The sequence below is a fragment of the Psammomys obesus genome, unplaced genomic scaffold (assembly GCF_907164565.1).
Source record: "Psammomys obesus unplaced genomic scaffold, mPsaObe1.curated_primary_1811, whole genome shotgun sequence".
In the NCBI taxonomy this organism is placed as follows: Eukaryota; Metazoa; Chordata; class Mammalia; order Rodentia; family Muridae; genus Psammomys; species Psammomys obesus.
The window spans coordinates 21949786-21972800 of record NW_026592890.1 but is presented as its reverse complement, the minus strand read 5'-3'; the positions used below and the strand labels follow the sequence as shown (position 1 = coordinate 21972800).

The window sequence follows — 23015 nt, the reverse complement described above, 5'->3', positions numbered from 1 at the left end:
GAAGGAAGGAAGGAAGGAAGGAAGGAAGGAAGGAAGGAAGGAAGGAAGGAAGGAAAGAAGGGAGACTGACTACATTAGTCACTTATCTAGAAAGAGCTGAGTCGATGGTGTGTTCATACACAAACCTTCCTTAGATCTACAAACACTGAGTTGCCACAGTAACTTCCCCATCATGTGACAAGTATTAGTCTAAATGAAAGCAAGCATGGTGGGGCCCAGGAGCACTTTCCTGCAATTGCAGCTACAAGATAGGATGGGATGAGGGGATCACAAACCCAAGGACACCTACACTACAAGGTGCATTCAAGACCAGATCAGGAAGTTTAGCCAGACTTTTTGTCTCAAAACAAAAAAGCAAAAAGAGGGTCAGGGATGTGGCACAGTTATAGAGCACTCACCTAGCATGTGTAAGACTATGGGTTCAATCCCCAGTACAGCAAGAAAAAAAAAAAAAGGAGGTATACATGGCACATGGTATTTTTTTTTAATTTGTTTTATGTGTTTGAATGTTTTGCCTGCATGTATGTATGTGTACCATATGTCCATAGACGTCAGAAGGTTTTGGCTCCCGTGGAACTGAAGGTGGAGATGGTGTGAGCCACCATGCCTTTGCTAGGTACGGAACCAGGTCCTCTGCAACAGCAAACAGGGCTCTTAACCATCCCCCCAGCCCTGCACATGGTATTTTTAGTCTTCTCTTTTTTTTGATGGACAAAATACCTTTTTATACGGCTTCAGAGGTAATCATTTACAAGATCACCCGACAAGACCAGTAAAACCCGAAATGGGTAAGACAATAAAAACAATAATTATACATGTAAAAATATTACAAAACAGGGGCTGCTTCCAGGCTGGCCAGGATGCGGCTCCCAGGGCCTGCCTTTGATTTCACCCCTCTTGCCTCACACCAGTGGACCATGACCACAGGCCTGGCAAGGCTCCTGTGCGGATGACTAGATGCCCAAAGCATGTGCTGATTTGTGGTGTGCCCATGTAAGAAGTCAGTAAACTGAAGGAAAACCCCAAAATTTAAAACGAAAGTGAAGAAATGCACTGAATATAAACAAACTATAATCAACAAAGTCTAGCACCCCCCCCCCCAAAAAAAAGACATTCTGGAAAAAAAATCATAAAAAGCCTAGAAGTGAGTAGAACTCTTTATTTCTTCTTTCACGCCATCTGACATGGCTTTGGAAACTACTTTTTTTCCCTGTTTCATGCATGTGTGATGTGCATGTATGTTCATATCTGTGAGCACACATGTCTACGTGAGTGTGACATGCATGCGTGTTCATGTGTGTAAACATACGTGTGTATCAGAGCGTGGAGACCTGAAGATGACTCTGGGAGTTGTTTCCTATGTAACTCCACCTTCTACGTTGAGGCAAGGTCTTTCAGTTGAATCCACAGCTCACCAACAGTCTAGCTAACAGGTTCGCTCGGGGGACCTTGTCTCTGCCCCTCCCGGCACTGGAATCACACACACCCCACCCCTTTACATGAGTTCTGCGGATCGGACTGACCTCATGGCTGCTGCTTGCAAGGCAGCTGCTTTAAAAGCTGAGCCATCTCGCCAGCCTGAGAAAAATGAATGTTAATAATCAGACTCACTGGATGACAGTCAAATATTAAGTGGTGTAAGACTAATTAACAGGGACAAAGATGTGATGAATGGGAAGTAGACCAGCAAAAATATTGTGCTGGAGAGACAGAGTGCTTTGTTTGGAGAAAACTTGAGGATTTCTATGTGATACAAGTAGATTATCAAAGGGTGACAAAAATGCCCCAGGAGACCAGGCCTATATCCCAGACCCCTCCGAAGGCTGAAGCACAAAGAACACAAGGTCAAGGCCCGCCTGGCTAAGTTAGTGAGACATAAGTAAAAAGGAGTCTGAGGATACAGCTCGGTCGAGAAGAGCTTAATGGGCATGTGTGAAACCTAGTCCCAGTCCTGGGGTAAGGGGCTAAACCTTTCATGGTGTCCATGAGCTCAAAAGTAACAAAAGGTTATCTGTCTTTCTGGCCTTTTTCTCTATAAAGTATGAATGAATAGAGGGCTCCATGGTACCCCACCATTCTAAAGGCCACAGGGCATGCACATCTGTTTTCTGGTGGTTTGAGTTCTAAAACACATCTTCTAATACATGACTTCTAATACAGATGCATTGCCCAAATAAACAAAAGCTCAGCTCTTCCAAGTTCTCAATCTTCAAAAGTAAATGGGGCCTAAGACTAAAAATTTGAAATGTACTAGCTCACAAAATCCATGAAAAAGGGGAGGTGCGTGTGGTGCTGCTGAAAAACCACATGTGTACGTATGTGTGTGTGCATGTGTGTGTGTGTGTGTGTGTGTCTGTCTGTCTGTGTGTGTTGGAGTCTTGTTATGTAGTTCAGGTGGGCCTTGAACTTTCGATCAGCCTGCCTCAGCCTCCCTGAAAGCTGTGATTGTAGGCATGCTCCACCACAACTAACCCAACCATACAGTTTGCAAAAGCCTCCAGAATCCCAGCCCATGATGAGATGATGGCGAAATCCACCACAGCACCCCGCTACAGCACCCTTCTGGGTGAACGAGGGTGCCAGGCTTTTCCTGTGGTCGCGCCTCCACTTGCCTAAGCTGGGCCAACTTAAATAGCAACCCTGGCAGCAGAAGGGCACACATTTGCATGAAAACAATCCTGGGCTGGTGAGTGGCCCAGCGAGCGGTGTGCTTTAACCCCAAAGGCCCTAAGTTCATCGAAGAGGAAAGTTCAGCCAGATCAGAGAGGAAGAAACCAAAGATGTGTTTTGCAGTTCCCTCTGTGATACCGAGGAAAGGACCGATGCAAACCAAACTTCTTTATGCTACAAACTTGAGGAATTCCCATGTGGGTGCTTTCCCAACTACACACATGACGCCTGTGGAGGCGTGAGTGAAATCCCACAACACAAGCGGAAGCGGGGGAGCTCCTGCGGCTGGGTGCGGCCTCTGCAAAGAGAGGAAGCTGTTTCACACATCCTCAAAACTCTGAGCGCTGAGTGTTTTTACAGAGGATAAGAATCAAATGCAGCTCCACGTTTTTGAGCTCTCAAAGCATCCTTTCTATACTTTTCACAGTGCAACATAGCCATTCCCAAACGCTCCAAAACATGTAACTTATTCTCCTTGCTGGACCACAAATGTCTTGGAGGGAGGAAGTCTTGGTGTCTTTCTTTTTTTTTTTTTCTCTCTCTTGGACTACAAGAGTTCCTTGTACACAGATTTAAAAGTACTTGGTGGGGGAAATTTTAAAAAGCCGGGCAGCGGTGGTACATACCTTTAATCACAGCGTGGGGGCAGGTGGATCTCTGTGAGTTCAAGGCTAGCCTGGTCCACAGAGCTAGTTCCAGGGTAGCCAACAAACAGAGAAACCATGTCTCAAAACAAAACAAAACACACACACACAAAAGTACATGGTGAAGAAGTAGGAAGCTACTGCTCACAAACAGCCCCCTGTAAAACACAACCTGAGCCCCTCACCAACCCTAGGTTTAGGAATGGCCCAAATAACAGCTGGTACTTACTGCAGGGTCTGATAATGACATTCCAGAAAAGGAAAGGCCTGGGTCGTACCGGCTTGCTTTGAAAAGACCCAGGAAATCCGTATCAGTGCTCCCAGAGTTGGGCAGGTTTGACTTAGGAACGCTTCCGACAAGGTTAGGCTTTTCCATGTCATCCTTGGTCTTCAGCTTGGGTAAGTCAGAAAGTTTGGTTTCTGGCAAGTGCAGGTTGCTCCGAGAATTCAGATCATCCTTGGTTTCCTCTTTCGGTGGATACTTTTCCATGTGGCCTGGACTTTTCAAACCCAGAGGAGATGTATTGGAGGAGTTGAAATTGAAGACCTTTAAGGAGTTGTGGGGTGCAAGATGTGGCTGTTCTCTGTCTGAGCCACAGGGCGGGTCACCCTCCTTCCTGGGCTGTACCGCTGAGGGCTGAGATGCGGAGCTGTTCTGAGAAGTGCTGAAAGATGTGCTCATAGTGTTGACGGACGTCACAGACGGGGAAAAGATCTTGTCTTGCGGCAGAGAAGAGAGCATGCTTGAGAAAAGGGCGCTTTTTTCTAGCCGTGACCTCTTCACTCCACCGTTGGTGATGTCCCGGTTCTCTTTGTCATTTACTTCTGAAGGTGCCTGAGGTTCACTTTTCCCATTCGTGCTGGCGTGCAAGGACTTGAAGAGGATGCTCTGTTCGGTAGATGCACGTTTCGCTCTCAGTTTGGACATAGGATCGTGGTTCTGCAACAAGTGCGAGGCAGGTGAGATCTCTGGCTGGCTTTCCTTCTTCCCCAAACCAATGGTAAAAACGTTGGGATCAAACACCTTTTCTAAAGTGTCCTCATGAATGGGAGGCATGGCGAAGTGAGGGGCTGGGGAGTTGGGGACCCTGGGCTTCTTTTTTTTCTGGGGCACACATATGGCACTGTCCATGCTTTTAATAATTTCAGTGAATTTTTCCATATCAGAAGAAGAATCAAAGACACTATCCTCGCTATTAGCAGAAACGTTCAGAAGACTGGTTGGGGTATTGGGGCAGGTCACATTTTGACCTGGCCTCTGGGGACTTTCTGGATGACTTTTGCTGCTGGGAGAGGGGACAGGGCTGAACTCGGCTGTCAGGGTTGTCCCACTGCTCTGACTTTGAGCCTGGACCGGCAGAACCTTCTCGGGTCCCAGCTGTACGACCTGTGGGTGAGACTGTGCCACACGCTCCTCTCTGCATTGAGTGTGCTCAGGTGATGTGCCGGCTACGGCCTCTTGCTGCGGAGCACAGGTGGCAACAGAAACCACTTCAAACTCACTATTGTGGCAGCTTGGCAGCTGCACCTCTCTAACCTCAGAGCTTTCTGAGATGACTTGAGAGCTCACATCCCGAGGGCTCTCCACAGGAAGCACAAAGGACCGGACCTGGACAAGAACCTTGGACGGGCACTCGTTCCTCACAGTCTCTGGGCTGTGCTCTGGGGTTGAAGGAGGGCTTGCTTCGCCCTGTCCCTGTCTGGAGACTGGTATTTTCTCAGTGTGAGGAGACACAGGCGAAACACATCCATTGTGGCTTTCTGGCACTTCTACATCAGTGCACGGAACACAGCGGATGGGAACTTGAGCACAGCCATCTTGGAGAGCGTCCACAGGAATGGGTGCAGAAGGCGGCTGAGAAGACTCCCTGGATGACTCAGATGCAGGCTGTGAGTCAGAAAATGCCCCCTGTGGCTTTGAAGGAGACTCTCTGGCATCACAGATGACAGGGACGTCCCGTGTGGTAGCACTCATGCTGTCAAGGATGAGGCTTTTGCTGTCAGCAGCCTCTGAGAGCTCTCCTGAGTTCTTGGGGTCCTTCCCAGGAGCCAGAGCAGTGGGCACTGGCTGTGGACAGGCAGCATCTGTTTGCACATCTGGCTTATCACTTTGATCAGGCTCCGGGCAGAGGACCTGGTCCTCTGCAGTGGGCTCTCCTCCCCCTCCTTGGGCTGCTGGAAGAATCTCTTCTCTGGGAATAGGGCCCTCGGAGCCTTTGGCTTCTGCAGATGGTTCCTTGGCCAGTAGGCCATTCTGGTGGCTGTTTGACAAGGCTTTCTTCTCAGGTTGCTCCATTTCTTTGGCTTTTTTGGCTAAGTTCAGCTTAGCTCTCCCAACAAATGTTTTACTAGAGGGAGGATTGTTCCTTGTGCTACGGACCTCCGGGTGTCTGGGGCTACTGTTAGCCCGCTTGTTTTCAAACAAGGAGATTTTGTTGGCAGTGTTTCCCTTATGAACTGGCTGGCTGAACGGATTGTGCTCATTTCCCAAACTCTCAGGATTCTTCGGGGTTTTCAGATTTAGTTCCACATGTTTGGGTCTGGCAGGGCTGCAAGAAAAAAGCAACAGGGCCGTTAGCAGCCTGGCATTAAGTGAACATACAAACCAGTTCACAAAAGACTGCAGAGTCCGTGTCCTCCCACCGTACATTTGCTTTTCCGTGAAACTTCTTAAACAATCCTACAAACACCAGCTAAGTATTTTTAATGGATATCTCACCTGTGTATGACAAAAGAGATTATAAATCTAAGAAACCATTAATTTACCAAGTATTAATATGCAGCCACAGTGACTGGCCGCTAGAAATGGAAGACATTACAAGGTAGAAGGAACTTTAAAACAATTTAAATATTTAATGCATTCCTATATTTTCAATATTCAGATTAATTTCCCAGACATTAATTATGTATTTTTATTTTATTATACTGTTTTGGTCACCTTTAGTTTTTTGGGGTAAGGAGTCATGTGGTTCAGGCTAGGCTTGACCTCACTGCTCAGCTGAAGATGGCCTCGAGTTCCTGAGCCTCCTGCCTCTACCTCCCAAGGTTATAGTCATGAGCCACAATGCTCAACCTTTCAACAGCTTTTTAAGAACTATCTTGGAGGTGGAGAGAAGAGATGGCTCAGCAGTTAAGAGCACTGACTCTTAACTAATTCCTAGCACCCACATGGCAACTCAAAACCAACTGTAACTCCAATTCAAGGGAAAATCCAACTCCCTCTTCTGGCCTCTGTGGGCACTGCATATATGTAAACCCATGCAGGCAAAACACCCACACACATAAAATTAAATTGATATTTTGAAAATAAAAAATAAATATATAAACAGTCACAATCTCATGAAGCTGTTGCTCATGAAAAACTATTTTATAACAGGTGATAAGACATTTTCATCTAGCATTGCCTCTTAGGAGATTTTATTTCTGCCATCCATCCCACATAAAATTTCTCTGATGTGTGTGTGTTTAGTATCTGAAATTTGTAAAGTGCATATGCATGTTTTTATTGTGTGTGTGTGTGCATGTGTGAAGTCAGAGGACAAGCGTGGGTGTCAAGCCTCTCTACCTTGATGAGACAGCCTCTTGGTGTTCAGCACTACAGGCCCAGGCTATTAGGCCTGGGAGCCTGCAGGTCTTTTCCTGGCTCTATCTTCCATCTCATACTACAGGAATGCTGGAATTACAGACAGACAGGCCCATGACCACCTCCTCTTCCATGGGTCTCTGGTCCTCATACTGTATCCACTGAGCTGTCTCTCTGGACCCGGAAAGTGTTTTTAAATCATTCATAACCCTGCTGCTCCATCAACATTCTGCCTCCTTCCCAGTGGCTTCATGTGCATAAATATTTTACTAGAATGAAAGCTGCTGTGTTCACAGGGCCTGGCCGCTCGCCTTTGCTAAGAAGAAAGAATGAGTTAACATCACAACTTCCAGGTTCCTGACAGTTTTTTCTTGAAAAGTTGGTTTTTGTTTTTTTTTTTTAATGTTTGTGTAAAATCCCATCATATGGCTATCCCATAATTTGTTTATTGATTTTGTTAATGCAATGTCTTGGGCAAAGCCTCCCTGCTCGCTCGCTTTTCCTAGGTCAAAACAATGCTTTTGACTGTGCACAGTATGTTCTTCCATACAGACAAAATGTGTTGTGTTGGCGTATGCTGGCCCTGGCCCCAGCCCAGGCCCTCACACTAATATCTGTGTGAATTAGCCAAATTATTTCACATCTCTGGACTATTATTCTCTTTTGTACCTGTAATTTAAAAGGTAACAAACACAAAGCAAAGCACCTAGATAATTTAGAACAGAATTATTTTTATTTCACCCGAAACTTACAGTTAAGGGGATTTTTGGAAGTCCCCTTGAAGGCTTACTCTTAGGGCCAAAAGAAGCTGCGGGATCAGGAGGCTCCCCTGGCTGGGCTGCTTTCTGACAGGCCCTACCACTTTTCTAGTTTATGAACCTTTTTATATAAACGTTTCTGGTGGCAGGTAGAAGAGCTTGCCAGTTTGGAGCTAAATGAAAACCACTGTTTGCCAAGCACTTGAGAAGTTATTTAGTTTGTTTTACTGCATGTACAACTCTGTATGTTCTATTCTAAAGAGAGAGAGAGCTGGGGGGGGAGGGTAGAGAAGGTAGGTGACTCTCCTGAGGTCACATAGCTAGCGAATGACAGGGCTCTAAGTCTCAGTGGCTATATTATACCATAGTATCCTGCTTCCCCATCAGGGGTCAGACTAGACTGGCTTGAATGAGGCCCTCAGCTGCTTTTCTTCATATCACTGGGCTGAGGGGGAGGGGATGGGGGAGGGGATGGGAGGTGAAAGCCTGGAGGTGGGGTGGGTGTTCGGTGAGTTATCAAGTCCATCCAAAAAGGTAAGCAGACTTCAGAGGTAAAAGTCCCGGAAATCCCAAGCTCTCCAGCATCACACATCTCAGAACCCCAAGAAGATACAGCCTGCTGAGCCCCCAGAGGGATGAAATGAGAATCAGGTTAGATATCTGAGTTTGATATATGTTCAAAAATTTCTCTAGACATTGTTTTCTTCATTATCTCCATAAATACCCAGGTTTCCTTATTGCAGGCTCATATCTTAATGTTAAAAGCAAATTCAAATCCAGACTTGGTGGCCACTGCCTATAATCCTGAGGCAGGAGTTACCGGCAGCAGGACCAGGAAGGAGTTCAAGGTCACCCTGGGCAACCAGAGTGAGAGTTGGAGGCCAGCTATATGGGCTCTATGAGACCCTGTCTCAAAAAAAACAAAAACAGAAGAGTAAGCTTCAGGATTAAAGTCTAAGCCAGCGAGATGAGAAGAAACACGGGTTTACAAATGCTGTAGTAATCAATGAGCAAAGCCGACAGTACGGGAAATACTAAAAAAAAAAAAAAAAAAAAAAAAAAAAAAAATATATATATATATATATATATATATGACCCGCCAGCACAAGGAAGAGGACTGAAGTCGGCATCAAAGTGCATCTCAGGCTATGAGAGGGAAGTACTGCCGGTGAGCCCACAGCTGCTCATTAAAGATTTACACCAGATCAAAATACCTTTTACAGCCGAACTCTCTACCATTAAGTTGTGCTACCAAGAGTCACTGCAATTAACCCCGTTCGGGCTGATTAAAAGGAAGGCTCCTGTAATTCATGTTGTAATGCCTTCATTACGAGGTGAGAGGGAGTCTAAGGGGCCAAAGCGACACTGTAAAAGGAAGTGCCTCCTGCTTTAAAACACTCCTTTATGAAGTTCAGCATTTGGTAAAGAACGTGAAGAAGTCATTTTTCTAACAGGACTAAGCCACCATTTTCCAGGTGATACTGTCTTTTCTTTTCTTTCTTTCTTTCCAAGCAAGACTAACATCTGTAATCCTGTCATTTGGGAGAGTAAAGCAGAAGAATGGCCTTGAATTCCACGACGGCCTTGGCTACATAGTGAGTGAGGGGCAACTCTGGGCTACAGGGTGAGACCATCAAAACAAACAAAACAAAACACTAAACAGCAGTCTGTCAATATCTTTGTCTAAAATCCAGCCATAACGGGACTAAATCACCTGAAAGCCCCTGTCAGACTAACAGAAATAGGCCAAAGAGCTAGATAAAATTCTTAATTTTCCACTTCAATAGTTTGCCAGTTCATCATGTGTAAGGCCTTGTATAAAAAAGAAAGTTAAATAAGACGGGTGGACGAGTGGTAAAGATTAAAAATGACCAGTAGTGAGAAAGAAAAAAAAAAAAAAGACACTTGTCTCAGTTCTAGTAACCTGTAGACCCAAAGAAGAGTTCCATTGTAAGATTCCTTTCCTGAACTTGTCCAAGGATCCCTTAACAGGGGACATTTCAGGGTGTCCGAGGCTGCCTCCTGATTGGGTGACAGGTGGAGCTACCGGCAGGCAGCGTCCTGCTGTGTTTCCCTTAGCAGGCTTCTGCGCTAGGTCACACTGTCTTCCACAAATAATGAGCATCATTCACCCAGATTATTTCCTGACGCTACCGTTAGAGAATAAATAGCTGATTGTGTCAAAGGCCTCCACGCTGCCAGCTGGTGAGGTAGTCCAACGTTATTCATTAAGCACATTTTTCCTCCTGGCTTCCAAACAGGCGTGTTTCAGAGCTTACTTCTCTCAAGAAACCGAATAGAATGAAACCATTCAGTTAAAAAATGATAATGCCACCAACGACGAGCCTTTTCGTCAGGGTACGAATCAGTGTAGGGAAAACTTGAGTACTCAGTAACGTTGACCTGCTGGGCGGAGTGGGGAGCCAGAGCTCAGTTCTATAGAGAGCCCTCCCCTAGCCACACAAATCAGTACCCATCGAAACCACAAGGCCAGCCCCCCCCCCCCCCCCCCCGAAACCAGTGACTTCTTGCCCTGTTACTTCCAGAGCCCTTAACAACGGCAAAATCCACTTGGTCTTTTTAATTCAATTTGTGTGCTTCTTATTACCACAAAGGGGACATAGCCGTTCAGGGTAACAGACCGAATCACAGGTGTGGGTCATCTCCCCGCCACAGCACACAGAACAAAGGGCGCTCAATAAATACTTGCGAAATCGCTAAACCTAAGAGCAGCTGAGTCTTGTTGTTTTGCGTCCTTCCACTTAGGTAATTTTCCAATAATAACAGCGACCGTCCTAATAACCGAAAAGTCATTTCCAGCCTCCAAACCAAAACTACCAAAGGGCTCCCTAAATCGCCAGAAGTGGGAATTTTTAGAGACCTCTTTTAAGCTTACTTTAGGACCACGACGTACTGACTCCATAAAACTTTTTCTCTTGAAGTCTCCCTTGTCAAAGCCACTGTGCCACACTCAAAATACCGCCGGCTCCCTGGGACTATCCAGATTGAATAAAGAATATAATTAGCTACATCAAGCCCTGAAGTCTTATCTCTGCTGTTTACATAAACACCGCGCCCTGAAGGCAATCTTATTTTTTGCATTCATTTAACTTAGATCTTATGTTAAAGCAGGAATCAGCCACAGAGGCTTGCCAAATGTGTCACACGCTAAGCCTTAGCTCTGCAAACAGCTTTCTCTCTTTGAAGTTTTCAACCGGAAAAATGTGTGTGTGTGTGTGTGTGTGTGTGTGTGTGTGTGTGTGTGTGTGTGTGTGTGTGGTGTGGTGTGTGTGTGTGTGTGTGTGTGTGTGTGTGTGTGTGTGTGTGTGTTATACAGACAACCCTACAACCCTGAGCAGCCCCCTGACCAGACAGACCCCGCAACTACTCACAGGGTCACTTTGGTGGTGACTGTCGACCTGCCCGCGCCGAAATGGTTCCTGGGCTTCAGGCCGTCGGCGTCAGACGCCCCCGTCCCCCTGCCCGGCTCTCGGCTGCGGCCCCCCTCGCCCCGGCCGTCGAAGTGGTGGGGCAGGGGCCCCCTCTTGTGCTCGGGCTTGATCTCGGGCAGCAGCGAGCTGCTCTTGACCGTGAGCTCGCGCGGGACGACGCGGCCCGCCTCCTCGCCGCCGTCCGCCGCGGCGGGCGCCCGCTTGGGTGGGGACTCCTTGGCGGAAGCGCGCGGGCAGGGGCTGGGCGCTGCGGGCACCGCCTCGGGGACCCGGCTGCGACCCTTCCGCTTGGTGGGGGACGCGGCGGGCGGCGGCTGCCGGCCGCGCTCCGGGTCCCCGCGAAGCTGCCCTCGGGGGCCGGCGGCGCTGGCCCTGGGCTCGGGGCCGGCGAGCGAGGCCGCGCCCCCGTCGGGAACGGCGGGCGCCGATTTCACTTTCCTTTCGGCCGGGCCGTTCCCGGCGGCCGCGTCTGGCGCCACCTCGTCGTCGAACACCGCGTCGTCCCTCGCCGGGCTCTCGGGCGCCGCGGCGTCCGCTCCCGGGGAGTCGGAGGAGGATTTCTGAGACTTCCTCCGCCTCCCCGAGCGGCGCCCGCTCGACCTCTTCTCCATGTCGTCCGAATCGTCGCCGTCGTCGGGCCCCGGAGCGCTGGGGACCGGCTCGTCCGCCCGGGCCACCTCGGTCTTGCTCAAGTAGATGTCCAAAGTGAGCACTTTGGCGGGCTGAGCGCGGTCGACGGGCCGGGCCGGGCCGCCGCTCTCCGCGCCCTGGGCGGGAGGCTCGCCTGGCGGGTCCGCGTCCTCGGGGTCCCCCGGAGAGTCGGCTCCAGCCCCTACGCCGGGGGCGTCGTCGGGGGCTTCCCCGGCTCCTCCCACCCGGCGCTCCTCGGGCGGCGACCCCGACACACCCCTCGCTGCCTCGAGTTGGAGGAGGCCGGCGCCTGGGAGCGGGTCCTCCCCCGGACGGCGCGCGCGCGTCTCTGCGCTCTCCTGCCCCGAGCAGTTCCCCGGCCAGGAATGCGGCTCCTTGGCAGCGGCGGTGGCATCTGGGAAGGTCTCTCCCTCTGCCTGCAGAGGTTCTAATTGGGCTGAATCACTGTCCTGGCGCTGCTGCACAACCCCTACGCCGCCGCCGGGGCCAGGTGACAGCTCGGCGTCGCAGGGGCTTGCCTGACCGCCGCTCTCCGCGGGCTGGCCCCCCGCCTCCGGCCGCGAATCCGCCTCGCTCGCCTCGGCTGCCTTGGCTTGGCTGTCCGGAGCCTTACTTTTCCCGCTCTCTGCTCCGGGGAGTTTAGCAGAGGCCGGTTTGCTGTTGGAGTTGGTGGGACTCTCCAGTCCGTTCCTGGACGAGTTCCTCCTCCTTCCAGCCGTAAAAAGGGTGCCGAGTTTTCCCAACACGGGCTTCCTCCTGGTGTCTTCCGGTGGTTGCGCTCTGGACTGGAAAATAGAAAAGAAACGGGGAGAGAAAACTTGAGAATCCGTTCTGTTCTCCTTTGGTAGGTTACAAAACTGCTGCGAACCAGCTTGGCAATAGACCAAGTTGGTAATGGAAAATGAAATGGCACAGTCAGGCGTGACGGCGCGCGACTGGGTGGTCTTTGTTATGTTCTAACAAAATTAACTTTTATATATATATATATATATATATATATATATATATATATATACATATGTGATATACATACATACATACATACATACATACATTTATAGGGGTTCATTAAGCAGCTCTGGCTCGCCTTGAACTCACAAAGATCCTCCTGCTTCTGCCCACTGAATGCTGGGGTTAAAGGCACCACCACATCTGCGTGGCTCAATTTCTTTTTCTTGGACTTTTGGTTGCGAGTTTAGTCTTTACCCGTTGAGCCATCTCTCCAGCCTTAAATTTTCTTCCCTTAAACACATTGTCGAAGCTACATCACTTGCAATAGTATTTCGTTATAAGTGTTTTTAACTCGGAAGGTCCAGTTCTCCCACGTACACAGTGAACAATTCCCAGTTCGCTCTTGACCTCTTTTCTTAATAAAAATGCAAATTTAAAGCAACCAGGCTTGACTCCGGGGTCCGCAGTTCGCCCCCCGAGGACCCCTGAGAGGAATTTTTATTGAACGTCTCCCTTTTCTGGGTACCTGTGGGGCGGGAGTGGCGCAAGGAAAAACCACTAGCGGCCTTCTGGAAAACTTCCATAAACACCTGGGCTCTGCTTTGGGCAAAGGTGTAGGAATGTCGCACCTGGCCCCGCCCAACGGGGGATGTGCTCACCCAATGGGTGCCCGCGTGCCCGCGTTCAAACTGCGCGGGCGGCGGAGCGCTGTCCCGCCTCCTCCGGGCTCAGCCTGCGGCTCGATCAAAGCGAGTCTTGGCTGGGCGGGGGAAGGTGGCGGACCCCACCTACGCAGGGAGGGAAGTGGAAAGCTAGCCTAGCAGACCCCGCCCGGAGGGCTACCGCCCTCTCCAGGGGTTGCTGCCCCCGGGAGCCAGCCTGCAGCGGATCCAAGAAAGCAAGGACCGCCCCCCCCCCGGGGTCCGCGACTGGGAAGACAGCAGCCTAAGGGGGGGGGGGGGGGCTGGAAAGAGGAGATAGGCGAGCGTGTGTGCGGGATCAGCCCGACTCACCCCAACCCCCTACCTAAGGACCGTCTCCTGAGAGCCAACCCTTCAACTCAAATCCCCGGTGAGATTCTAAGCCCGGAGGAGGCAGAAAACAGCCCCACCTTCTCTCCCGGGTGAGCGTTTGTGCAGGACCGCCCTGGTTCTCCACTCAGGGATTACTTGCCGCAATCTTAACGCAGTGCCTTTTACTTGAGCTACAGAAGCAGCCAAGGGAGTCCGGGGGTCGTGGGAAATGTAAGTGCCTGGGTGTAAAGGGCGTGCTATCAACAGAGCCAACGCGCTTCTGTGGAGAGGGACCTGGCCCCGCTGCAAGCCAGTGAGGTAATGTGTTACCTACAGCAGATGAGGGGAAAAGATGGACCAAAGGCTGAGAGCAAAACAGTGTGCTGGGGGCAGGGGCGATGGGGTCAGAATTCAAACCCATGCCCTCCAGTTCCAACTAGTGTTCCTCCTAGTCCATTACAGAGGACAGGAGAAAGAGACCCCAGGCTACCCAGACCCGCAGTCGGGACTCCAGGGTAAGCGCTGAGGAGATCAGATAGGTTCATAAGTGCTGCTTCTGTGTGAGAACCGGAGAGCTGCAGACAAAGGAGTTAGATAAAAGACTTAGCCGCCCAGATGTGATATTCTTACTTCTAAGATCTAACCAGAAGATTTGGCCTCACCCAGTTCTTCGATGCTTACAGAAATAATAGAATGAGAAGGCGATGTGGCTTAAAAACTACACTGAGGCATCCAGAGTTCCCAAGCAAGCAAACATTTGGGGGTTTTGTTGTTCTTGTGGTTTTTTACAAGTCAAAGGCATTACATGACATGATTTTCAATTATAATTCTCACCCATTGAGTCCTGCTTAGGTACTAGACACTCATAAAGAGATTTACATAGTTTTTCCAACAGCCCTTAAGATTTTTTTTTTTTAATATCCATATGCCGAGTCATGGACCCCTGTCCAAAGCCGCACAGATGGAAAGTCCTTCTGACTCTGCAAATAGAGCCCTTTGTTTCTGTTGCCCGGACAGGCCATGAAACAGCCTGAAAAGGTAGACAGGGAAGCAAACAGGCTTGAGCCTATTGGCTCAATTCCAGTCCCTGTCAGAATTAAACTAGTGTATGTATAGCTCCGTCCTTCCAGCAGTGTTGCAATCCGTTCTTTTCCCATGCTGCGAAGATGCCTGCTCAGCAGTCCTCTTTATTTAGTCTAGGTTTCCCTGCCCCCACCCCTCAATTCTAGTTGTAGCTGCTTTTTATAAAGCCAGCTGCTTGCTCTCCGACTTGACTATCAAGTATTTGTTCTCTTACACCCCCAGGTGGCAGCCTATTTTTCACTTGTTGGACAGTTCTGTTGGATTCTCTAGACTGTCGTAGTTTGGTTTGCTTATACTACTAGCACTTTCGTAACAACTTCATCCGAAAGAGCCCCAAACTGCAAACCCTTTTAAGAGCCTGTCAGCTGCTGAATGGATAAACAAATCGTGGTGTATCTCTGCGACACGACCCGTTGACATGCAACAATGGAAAGAGACAAGCTTTTGGCATGCAAAGGCATGGGCAGCTCTCAGGTGCATTATGCTGATTGGAGGTGGGGAGGGAGCCTGCTCGCCTAGCATGTATGAGGCTTTCTGTCGATCCCCAGTTCTATTGAGAGAAAACCCTTCCAGGGTAGTCAGAAAAGATCCTGTATCTTGATTACGGTGATGGGCATACACGTGTTCACAGCTTTCAATGCCCATCAAAGCTGTGCATTTAAAATGGGTAGACTGGCTGGCCACAGTGACATACACAAGTCTCCCCTGTCACTTGGGAGAATGAAGCAAGAGGATTTTGTTTTGTTTTCTTTTGTTTTGTTTGTTTTCTCTTGTCGCCTTGCTTTTCAACACAGGATCTTACTTACGTATCTCTGGTTGTCCTGAAGCTCACTACGTAGCAAGGCTAGCTCCAAACTCACAGAGATCTGCCTGCCTCTGCCTCCTGAATGCTGAGAATGAGGGGATGTATCACCACACCCAGATAAGAGGATTTCTTGGTACCAAGAGTTTATGGGCAACCTGGGTAATGTAGTAAGACTCTAGTTCTTTAAAAAGAAGACAAGCCTTGTCAGAGACAGGGGGGTGCCTAATAATTCTGGCCGACCTGGCCTACATAGAGACTTCTAGGACAGCCAGGGCTACACAAGCCAGACCCTGTCTCCAAGGCATGCTCGCATATAATCCGAGCACTTGAGAGATGGAAGCAGGAGAATCAGGAATTCAAGGTCCTTAACTACAAAGTGAGCTGAAGACCAGCCTGGTCTACATGAAACCGTGTCTCGAAAGAATAGAATGAAATAAACAAATAGAAAGATGAGTTTGCCCTAGCTTGTTAAATCTTAATAAAGAAGCTTTAAAGCAAAGCTTTCCCCTGGGAAGCAAGAAACACACAGTGCATCCTGTACACAGTTCTTACTGTAAGGGGAGTGTGAGAGCCCTCAAGTCATCTCAGAGGCACTTCTCTTATCTCTAGGCAATGCAGATTCCCCCAAGGGCCCAGCCTTTGAGAACCTCTGAGCGGGACCAGCTGAGCAGGGCTCACAATGCCCCATTCATTACGTCAGGGAAGTGTCCTCAGTCTTTGTGGAACACCTTTCTTAAGCAAGCTACACATTTCTTCACAGCCAGAGACTGTTTCTGTCCAGTGTTCATGGGGGCAATCTGACAGATAAGGAACCAAAACCCAAACGACAGAGAATAAACCTTGGGGTTTAGAGTACTTAACCTCAGGTAGGAAAAAGAGTGTTTGCAAAGACCTACCAGGATACTTCTTGCTCCCTGGGTATATGCCCACCCCAACTCCGCTCTCCTGTAGACTTAGGGTCCTGGGATGCCCTGGGGCTGGATATCCTCAGGTTCCATGTTCTCAGGGCCTGTAACCCCAGGACCTCCTTTCTACCCATCTTACTCTAGGAATCTGGCAGCCCTCACTGTGTAGAACCTTCCATCTGTGCCCCACTGCCACTGACCAGTCGATAACAGACTGTTTCAGGGGTGACAAAGACCTGTGTTAGAGGGTTCTTTCTAGTTAATATCCAGTGTGGCTCATCAGAAAACCTTAGAGGAATCCACAGGAAGATCATAACCCAGCAGTGTGTAGAGGCCAGGGTGGCGGGTGGATGCCCTGGCTAAAATGCTGTTATGTGAAACTCAGCCCTTTTGGAGAGGCAGCAAAGCACCACTTAGTAAATGACACCTGTGTGCTGGAAGGACCCTGCTGTTTGAGGCTGCAGTCCTCCCAGTCCGGATAGCCATTCTGAGCTTGGAGTTAAGGTGCAGGACTCCCTCTCCCCAGCAGGGCCTCCGGCTCTCTGCCTGACTTCATCTGGAGAGTGTCTCTAGACAGATGCCCCTAACCATATTTGATATATGGCCTCTGATGCAGCTTCTTGCTAGCTCTCCCCTCTCTGCCCCTATAGGGTAATAAGGTACCGTGTTTCCATTCATACGATAGAGTCGAGTTATTTAATGCAAATAAGCATTCTTGAAGTGCCAATTATGTACACCTATCCTTGGAGCCTCCCACCCACCCAAAGGATATATAGCCTTTGTTCTCTGGAATTAAAGTTGAACTAGCTCCCTCAGTCGGTTCCCAGGGTGTGTGATCCTCTCCTCATGCCCCTCCTGACTTCATGGGCCGGTGGAAGACAGCCCCCAGGCAGGAGGAGAATCACACCCATGCTGCTGTAAACGCCAGAGGTTTACAGCAGCTGAAGACCAGAACATTCAGAATAAATTGTCGGCACACCGCAGTCTGCCCAAAGCGTCTGGACGTGCCTGCAAAACGACTTTTATTTTTGTTTTGTTAGGATTACTAATTGCAGTCACTGGCATCAATTTTAAAGCAATTTACCTAAGATCATGTTTGAAGGCTGAGAAAATTACGTTGAACGCATTACTTGAAAATGTGCCAACATTTAAAAGTCATTCATAGATTCCTACCCTTTTCGTTTCCTGTATAACGTGAGTCCCTCAATCAGCAAGAAAAATGTCCTGTCTGCACACCTAGCTAGCACTAGCACAGGGATTTCCAGATTGACGTGGTCACCAGGCATCTACTGCCCCTGAAAAAACAGGAGAGCCCAACTGGTTCCACCTTCAAGGGGATACTAACATTCTCAAAGATCACTAGAAACACGGCTTAGGTCTAACGACCAGAATCGGAATCTTTTCTGCCCGAGACTCAGTGTGGTCAAGAATTCCGGCTGCCTAAGGGAGGAGTCCACAAATTGATGCAGCTGCGAGCTCACAAACTGTCTCAGCAGCTCCGCCGCCTCGCAGCTCAGCTCTGACTCAAGAAAGCCCCGTGAGGTCGTCCACGTCCTCACCTGTGAATCCTTCTAGAATGCGGTCACCAATGTATAAGAATAACTCTCTGCAAAGAGTTATTCAAGAATCTAGTTATTCTTGAAGTGCCCACTTTGTTAATTTTTGAATGCAACCTTCCTTCAGCCTTGAGGAGGAATGAATGAAAATACTTAGCCAGGTTGCTTTGATAATGCCTTGGGGTGACAGCATATACTTTGGGGTTTGGCATTTCTTCTGGTCAAGGCCTTTTTCTTAATTAAACATATATCATATATGATCTATATTATATCTTTAGTGTATGGCTTAATAGAGAAGTTAAACATGTTTTATTTCTTTATTTTGCCCCACTGGAAATTGAATCCAGGGCCCTGTATATGTAGGTCTTGGCCTCTGAGTTATACTGCCCTTCAAAATATAGGTTTAAACTACTTTAGTCTTCAATTATCAAAAGTTTAAAAAGAGAGAGAGAGAGAAAAAAAATTCTTCAATAAAAGTAAAACATGCCGAGGGCTAAGGACGTTCCTCAGCTCCCCCAGCATGCATGAGGCATTAGGTTCTATCCCCAGCACCGCCATAAGAAGCAGACACAGTGGTGGCCCAGCTGCTTATCCCAGCACTTGGAAACTAGACATAGAGAGATCAGGAGTGCTGTGTCACCCTTGATTACAGAATTTGAGGCTAGCCTTGGCTAAATGAGACCTTGCTTAGTCCTTTAAAAGTAAGAAATGTCTTAGAACCTTGTGACAGCCAACTAAAGAACAGGAAATACAGAGCAGGGGATAGAAATAACCAGAGAATAGAAATAGTCCACAACTGGATAGAAAATCTCAGAGTGCTTTGTTTGGGAAAGAAACACACAAAACCCAAGAAGTACCTTTTTTTTTTTTTTTTAACTCTTGGTTGCTGTTTGCTTTTGGTTTTGACATAGTCTGTCACTATGCACGTAGCCCTGGATGGCCTAATACTTGATACGTAGCCCATGGCAGCCGCAGAATTAAAATTAAAATTGCATTTCCCCACACTAAGTATAGCTGCGTATCATCTCAGTACAGCTCCAGAGACAAAGGAGATTACATTCAAGGGAGAGTCCAGACATGGATCTCATAGACCTTAGACTTAAACTACCACTTGCCTATCGTGTTGTTTTGATATTGCTCATGCTAGCGCGTGTACACAGGTACAAAGCAACAGAATGTTCACCTAAGTGGACTTATTAAGTACTGATTTTTTTTTTCATTTTAAATTTATTTTTTATTATATATCATCCAGTTCCTGCTCTCAGGATATATCCTTAATAACTTAATCATTTCTGGGATGAGGGTTCTTGTTTGTTTGTTTGTTTGTTTGGGCATCATTTTTTTGAGGTGGAGTTTCACTGTATTGCCAAAGTTGGCCTCAAACTTGTAGGGGCGTCAAGGCCTCCTTCTGCCTTAGCCTTCGAGTATCTGGACTTTTTGGTGGTTCAGAGATAAAACAAAGATGCTCTATTACTACGTTTGCAGTATGCCAGCCATTTCTCCCAAGGCTGCTACAGATCAGCACAGGCACAGGTCAGTGGGACGCAGGCCTCTAACGGAGAAGCGTATGGAGTTAGTTGTTCAGGCCGCCAGTTTTGATCTGCAGTACAATTCAAATGGCGCAATCAGTGGCACATTAGGCCTTTGGGCCTTTCTCCCCATCATCTCTCCTCCCAGACCCCCTGGGTGGAACGCATGCTTGCTTGATTGCTCTGCTCTTTCTAACACTTGTCACTGCTTCCAATATCCTTTCCATCTCTGCCGCTTTTCCCCTTTATATTTTCTGGTCTCTCTTCACTGTCATGTAACATGCACTTCTTCACTTACCCCTCCATGTTTTTTTTTTTTTTCTAATAATGTCTCGAGAGCCAAACAGCAACCACATCCGACTGTGAAAAATCAGTTGCACCATTCTACAAAACAGAGTGACGGAAGCTTCAGATCAGACCTCTTTTCTTTAAATTCCGTACTTAATGGTGTCCAAACCCAGAGGTGTTACTGATTATAAAAGCTTTCATTTAGAAAGGGTTAAATGTCCACTTTTCTGAAGAGTTTCTTTTAAAATGCAGATTCCCCGTTGGGGATGTAATTCAAAGGCGACCCCTCCTCTGCAGTGCTTGGCGTCCTGGCTTCTATCCCCAACACTTTCCCCAAAAGACATCTTCAAGTAACTGGAGAAGGAACTGCTAGGAATGGCTGCCCTCCTCACATCAACTCCCAGGCGTGTGGGCACACACCCGAAGGCACACACCACAAGCCACACAGATGCCCATTATATAACGGAGTTTTATTCCAGAACAAAGAAGAATGAAATCATGTTGTTAGAAAGGAAATAGATGGAACAGGAGATCATGTTAAGGGCAGCAAGTCGGACTTAGATAAATAAATATTACATGCATTCTCTCAAATGTGGAATCCACACTTTACGACATGAAAGGCACAGGGTGCATCTGGGGTACAAGAGAGGGCAATGAAGATTATGAATAATAGTATAATGATGAACCTAATCATATATATAAATGTTGTGACAAAGCCCATTATTTCAAACACTGACTAAGAAATTAATAAAGGTAAGCAAAAAGCAGTTTTCCAGTTTTCGGGTAAGCATTTTCTTCTCTACTTGCTTATTTTTTTTTATTTGGTTGGCTGGCTTTCACTTTTTGATACAGGCCCTCAGAGCCCAGGCTAGCCTTAACCTTCTTCTCCTCCGACCTTCACATCCCAAGTTCTGGGATTACAGGTGTTTGATACCTCATCCCACTTAGATTATTTATTTTATTTTATTTTTTTATATTTTTTGCAGATCCAGGGTGAAATCTCATTACTTAAAGCAACTGCCACAGTTTAGAGCTATTGGCACTTTCGTCAAGTGTGAGACAGGATCTCACACTTGAGCCCAGGCTAGCTTGGAACTCACTATATAGTCCAGGATGGCCTCAAACTCTTGGCAGTCCTCCGACCTCAACCCAGGAAGTGCTCGGCCACTGACACTTGGTTAATCAAAAGAAGAGTCTTTGAAATACGAAACAATGTCGTCATTAATTTCACAAACAGTGGTCGATCATCTGCTTTATGCCATGCGTTCCTCTGTACCTCAAAAAGGTAGAGCACAGTCCAACAAGACTAATTTTACCTAACATAAGTCAGCTTTCCTAAATGTTGGCTCCACACTTTTTTTTCTACAAGGCGTTTCAGTCCATAGGTAGAGATGAGTCTCTGCCATATGCTATGATGCACGCCAGCTGGACCACTGGGTCAGCTGCACAGCATGCATCCCATCTCTGAACCTTGTTTGTCTCCCCGACCCCCCAGGCCTAGCTGTGATGCTAGAGCTGGGATAGAATAGCTGGCAGGCTAGCCCACTCTTGTGGTGGAGCTCCGCTTTAGAACTGTTAGCAGTAGAAAGCGTGTTCCAGGTATGTCTACCCGCTTTGCCCTTGCATGTGTGTTTTACCCTAACTGTAATGGAATATAGAAATGGAACCTCTTGCCCTTCAGGTTCAACCAGTGGAGAGCAGTGACAGGAGAGCAGAGGGAGGGGCTGGAATGGGGTGAAGGCCTTATTCTTCTCTCCTCTTCTCCTAGTTAGGCCCCACACTGAAAGTGCTGGCGTTGACCATGGCTTCCTCCTCCCCTTGCCCTTTCAGGCCCACATGGAGAACAGGTCCAAATAGTGCCAGCTGAGTCATCTGTCCTTGCCAAGGGTTAAACAAAGTTTTGTGGAACATAACTTTGAGAACTTTCTTTTCTTTTTTGAAAAATGTATTTTTATGTACATTTAGTGTTTGGCATACACACAGATACACAGATACACACACATACACACACACACACCCCTGTGTGAGAGAGAGAAAGCCGGATCCACTAAAATTTGACAGTTGTGAGCTGCCCTGTGGTTGCTGGGAATTGAACTGGGTTCTCTGGAAGAGCAGCCAATGCTCTTAACCAATTAGCCATCTCTCCAGCCCCGAAAACTTTCTTTAAGAAAAAAAAAAAATGCAGCAGGTATGGTAGTTTACTGTAACATGCCCTCCAGGCTGAGGGAGGGAAACTGTGAGTTCTGGATCTCTCAAAATATTAAAACAAACAAAAAGAAAATAGAGAAAGAGGAATGCAGAGAAGAAGGAAAGAACTGGGAAGTAACGAGGGAAGGAGGAAGAGGAAAAGAAATGCAAAGTTCTGGATTGCAGATTTAGACACAGACACCAGGAAGAGGCCGTGTGGGTGAGGAACCTCTTTAAGTACCCTTCGTTTCCAACCTCACCCACACTTTGTAATGGCCTTTCCTCAGTTACCCAAGTCAGCGTGTTCCCTGGGTTGGGATCTCAACCTCAGTGGTGTGTAGCTAAGTACCAGATAACCTAACATGTCCCCTTCAAACTAACAGACTCCCAAATATTTTCTTTTTCTCACGAAGGTAACGGTCAGGCTGAATAAATGTGCTTTGCAGTTGAGATATGCAATTCTGATTTGGTGGGGTTTCTTTTCCCCTGTGTACAAATGTGAGATAAAGGAGACACAGGGATTGGACATTTATGGCCCGAGTATTTTTTACCCTCTGCAGGTCCTGACTACACAATTAAATGACTAACCAGTGAGTGTAATTAAGTGACTAACCATCGAGTTTCTAGTTAAAGTTTAGTCAAACTGAGAAATGGAAATTCATTACAAAGTAGTCAACTTACTTCTTTTTATATTGACTCAGAACTAAGCAGCGTGTTCTTTATACACTTTAAAAAGAATGGTCTGGACACCAAAGATCGAGAGCATTATTACAACGCTGTCAGGACTTGTGGAGTCTCAGGACTAGTTTTCGAGCCCAGCAATTCATATGCTGGTGAGCAGAGTGATTTGGCTTAGCTGGGCTCATGCCAGACAGGGACAGAGTGGAGGGGTGTGTGTGTGTGTGTGTGTGTGTGTGTGTGTGTGTGTGTGTGTGTGTGT

At 47.7% G+C, this 23015-nt stretch overlaps 1 protein-coding gene across 1 annotated transcript in view; it reads right to left on the bottom strand.

Moving 5' to 3' along the window:
- Crybg1 (crystallin beta-gamma domain containing 1) overlaps positions 1-11939 on the bottom strand; it is a 51982-nt gene extending 40043 nt beyond the window's left edge. The window contains exons 1-2 of the mRNA XM_055616004.1: positions 11048-11939; positions 3544-5863 (exon numbers count right to left, since the gene is read on the bottom strand). Of these exons, the coding sequence (XP_055471979.1) occupies positions 3544-5863; positions 11048-11718 (2991 nt within the window). The 5' untranslated portion in view covers positions 11719-11939. The remainder of the gene's footprint in view (positions 1-3543; positions 5864-11047) is intronic.
- Between the last annotated feature and the right edge of the window lie 11076 nt (positions 11940-23015).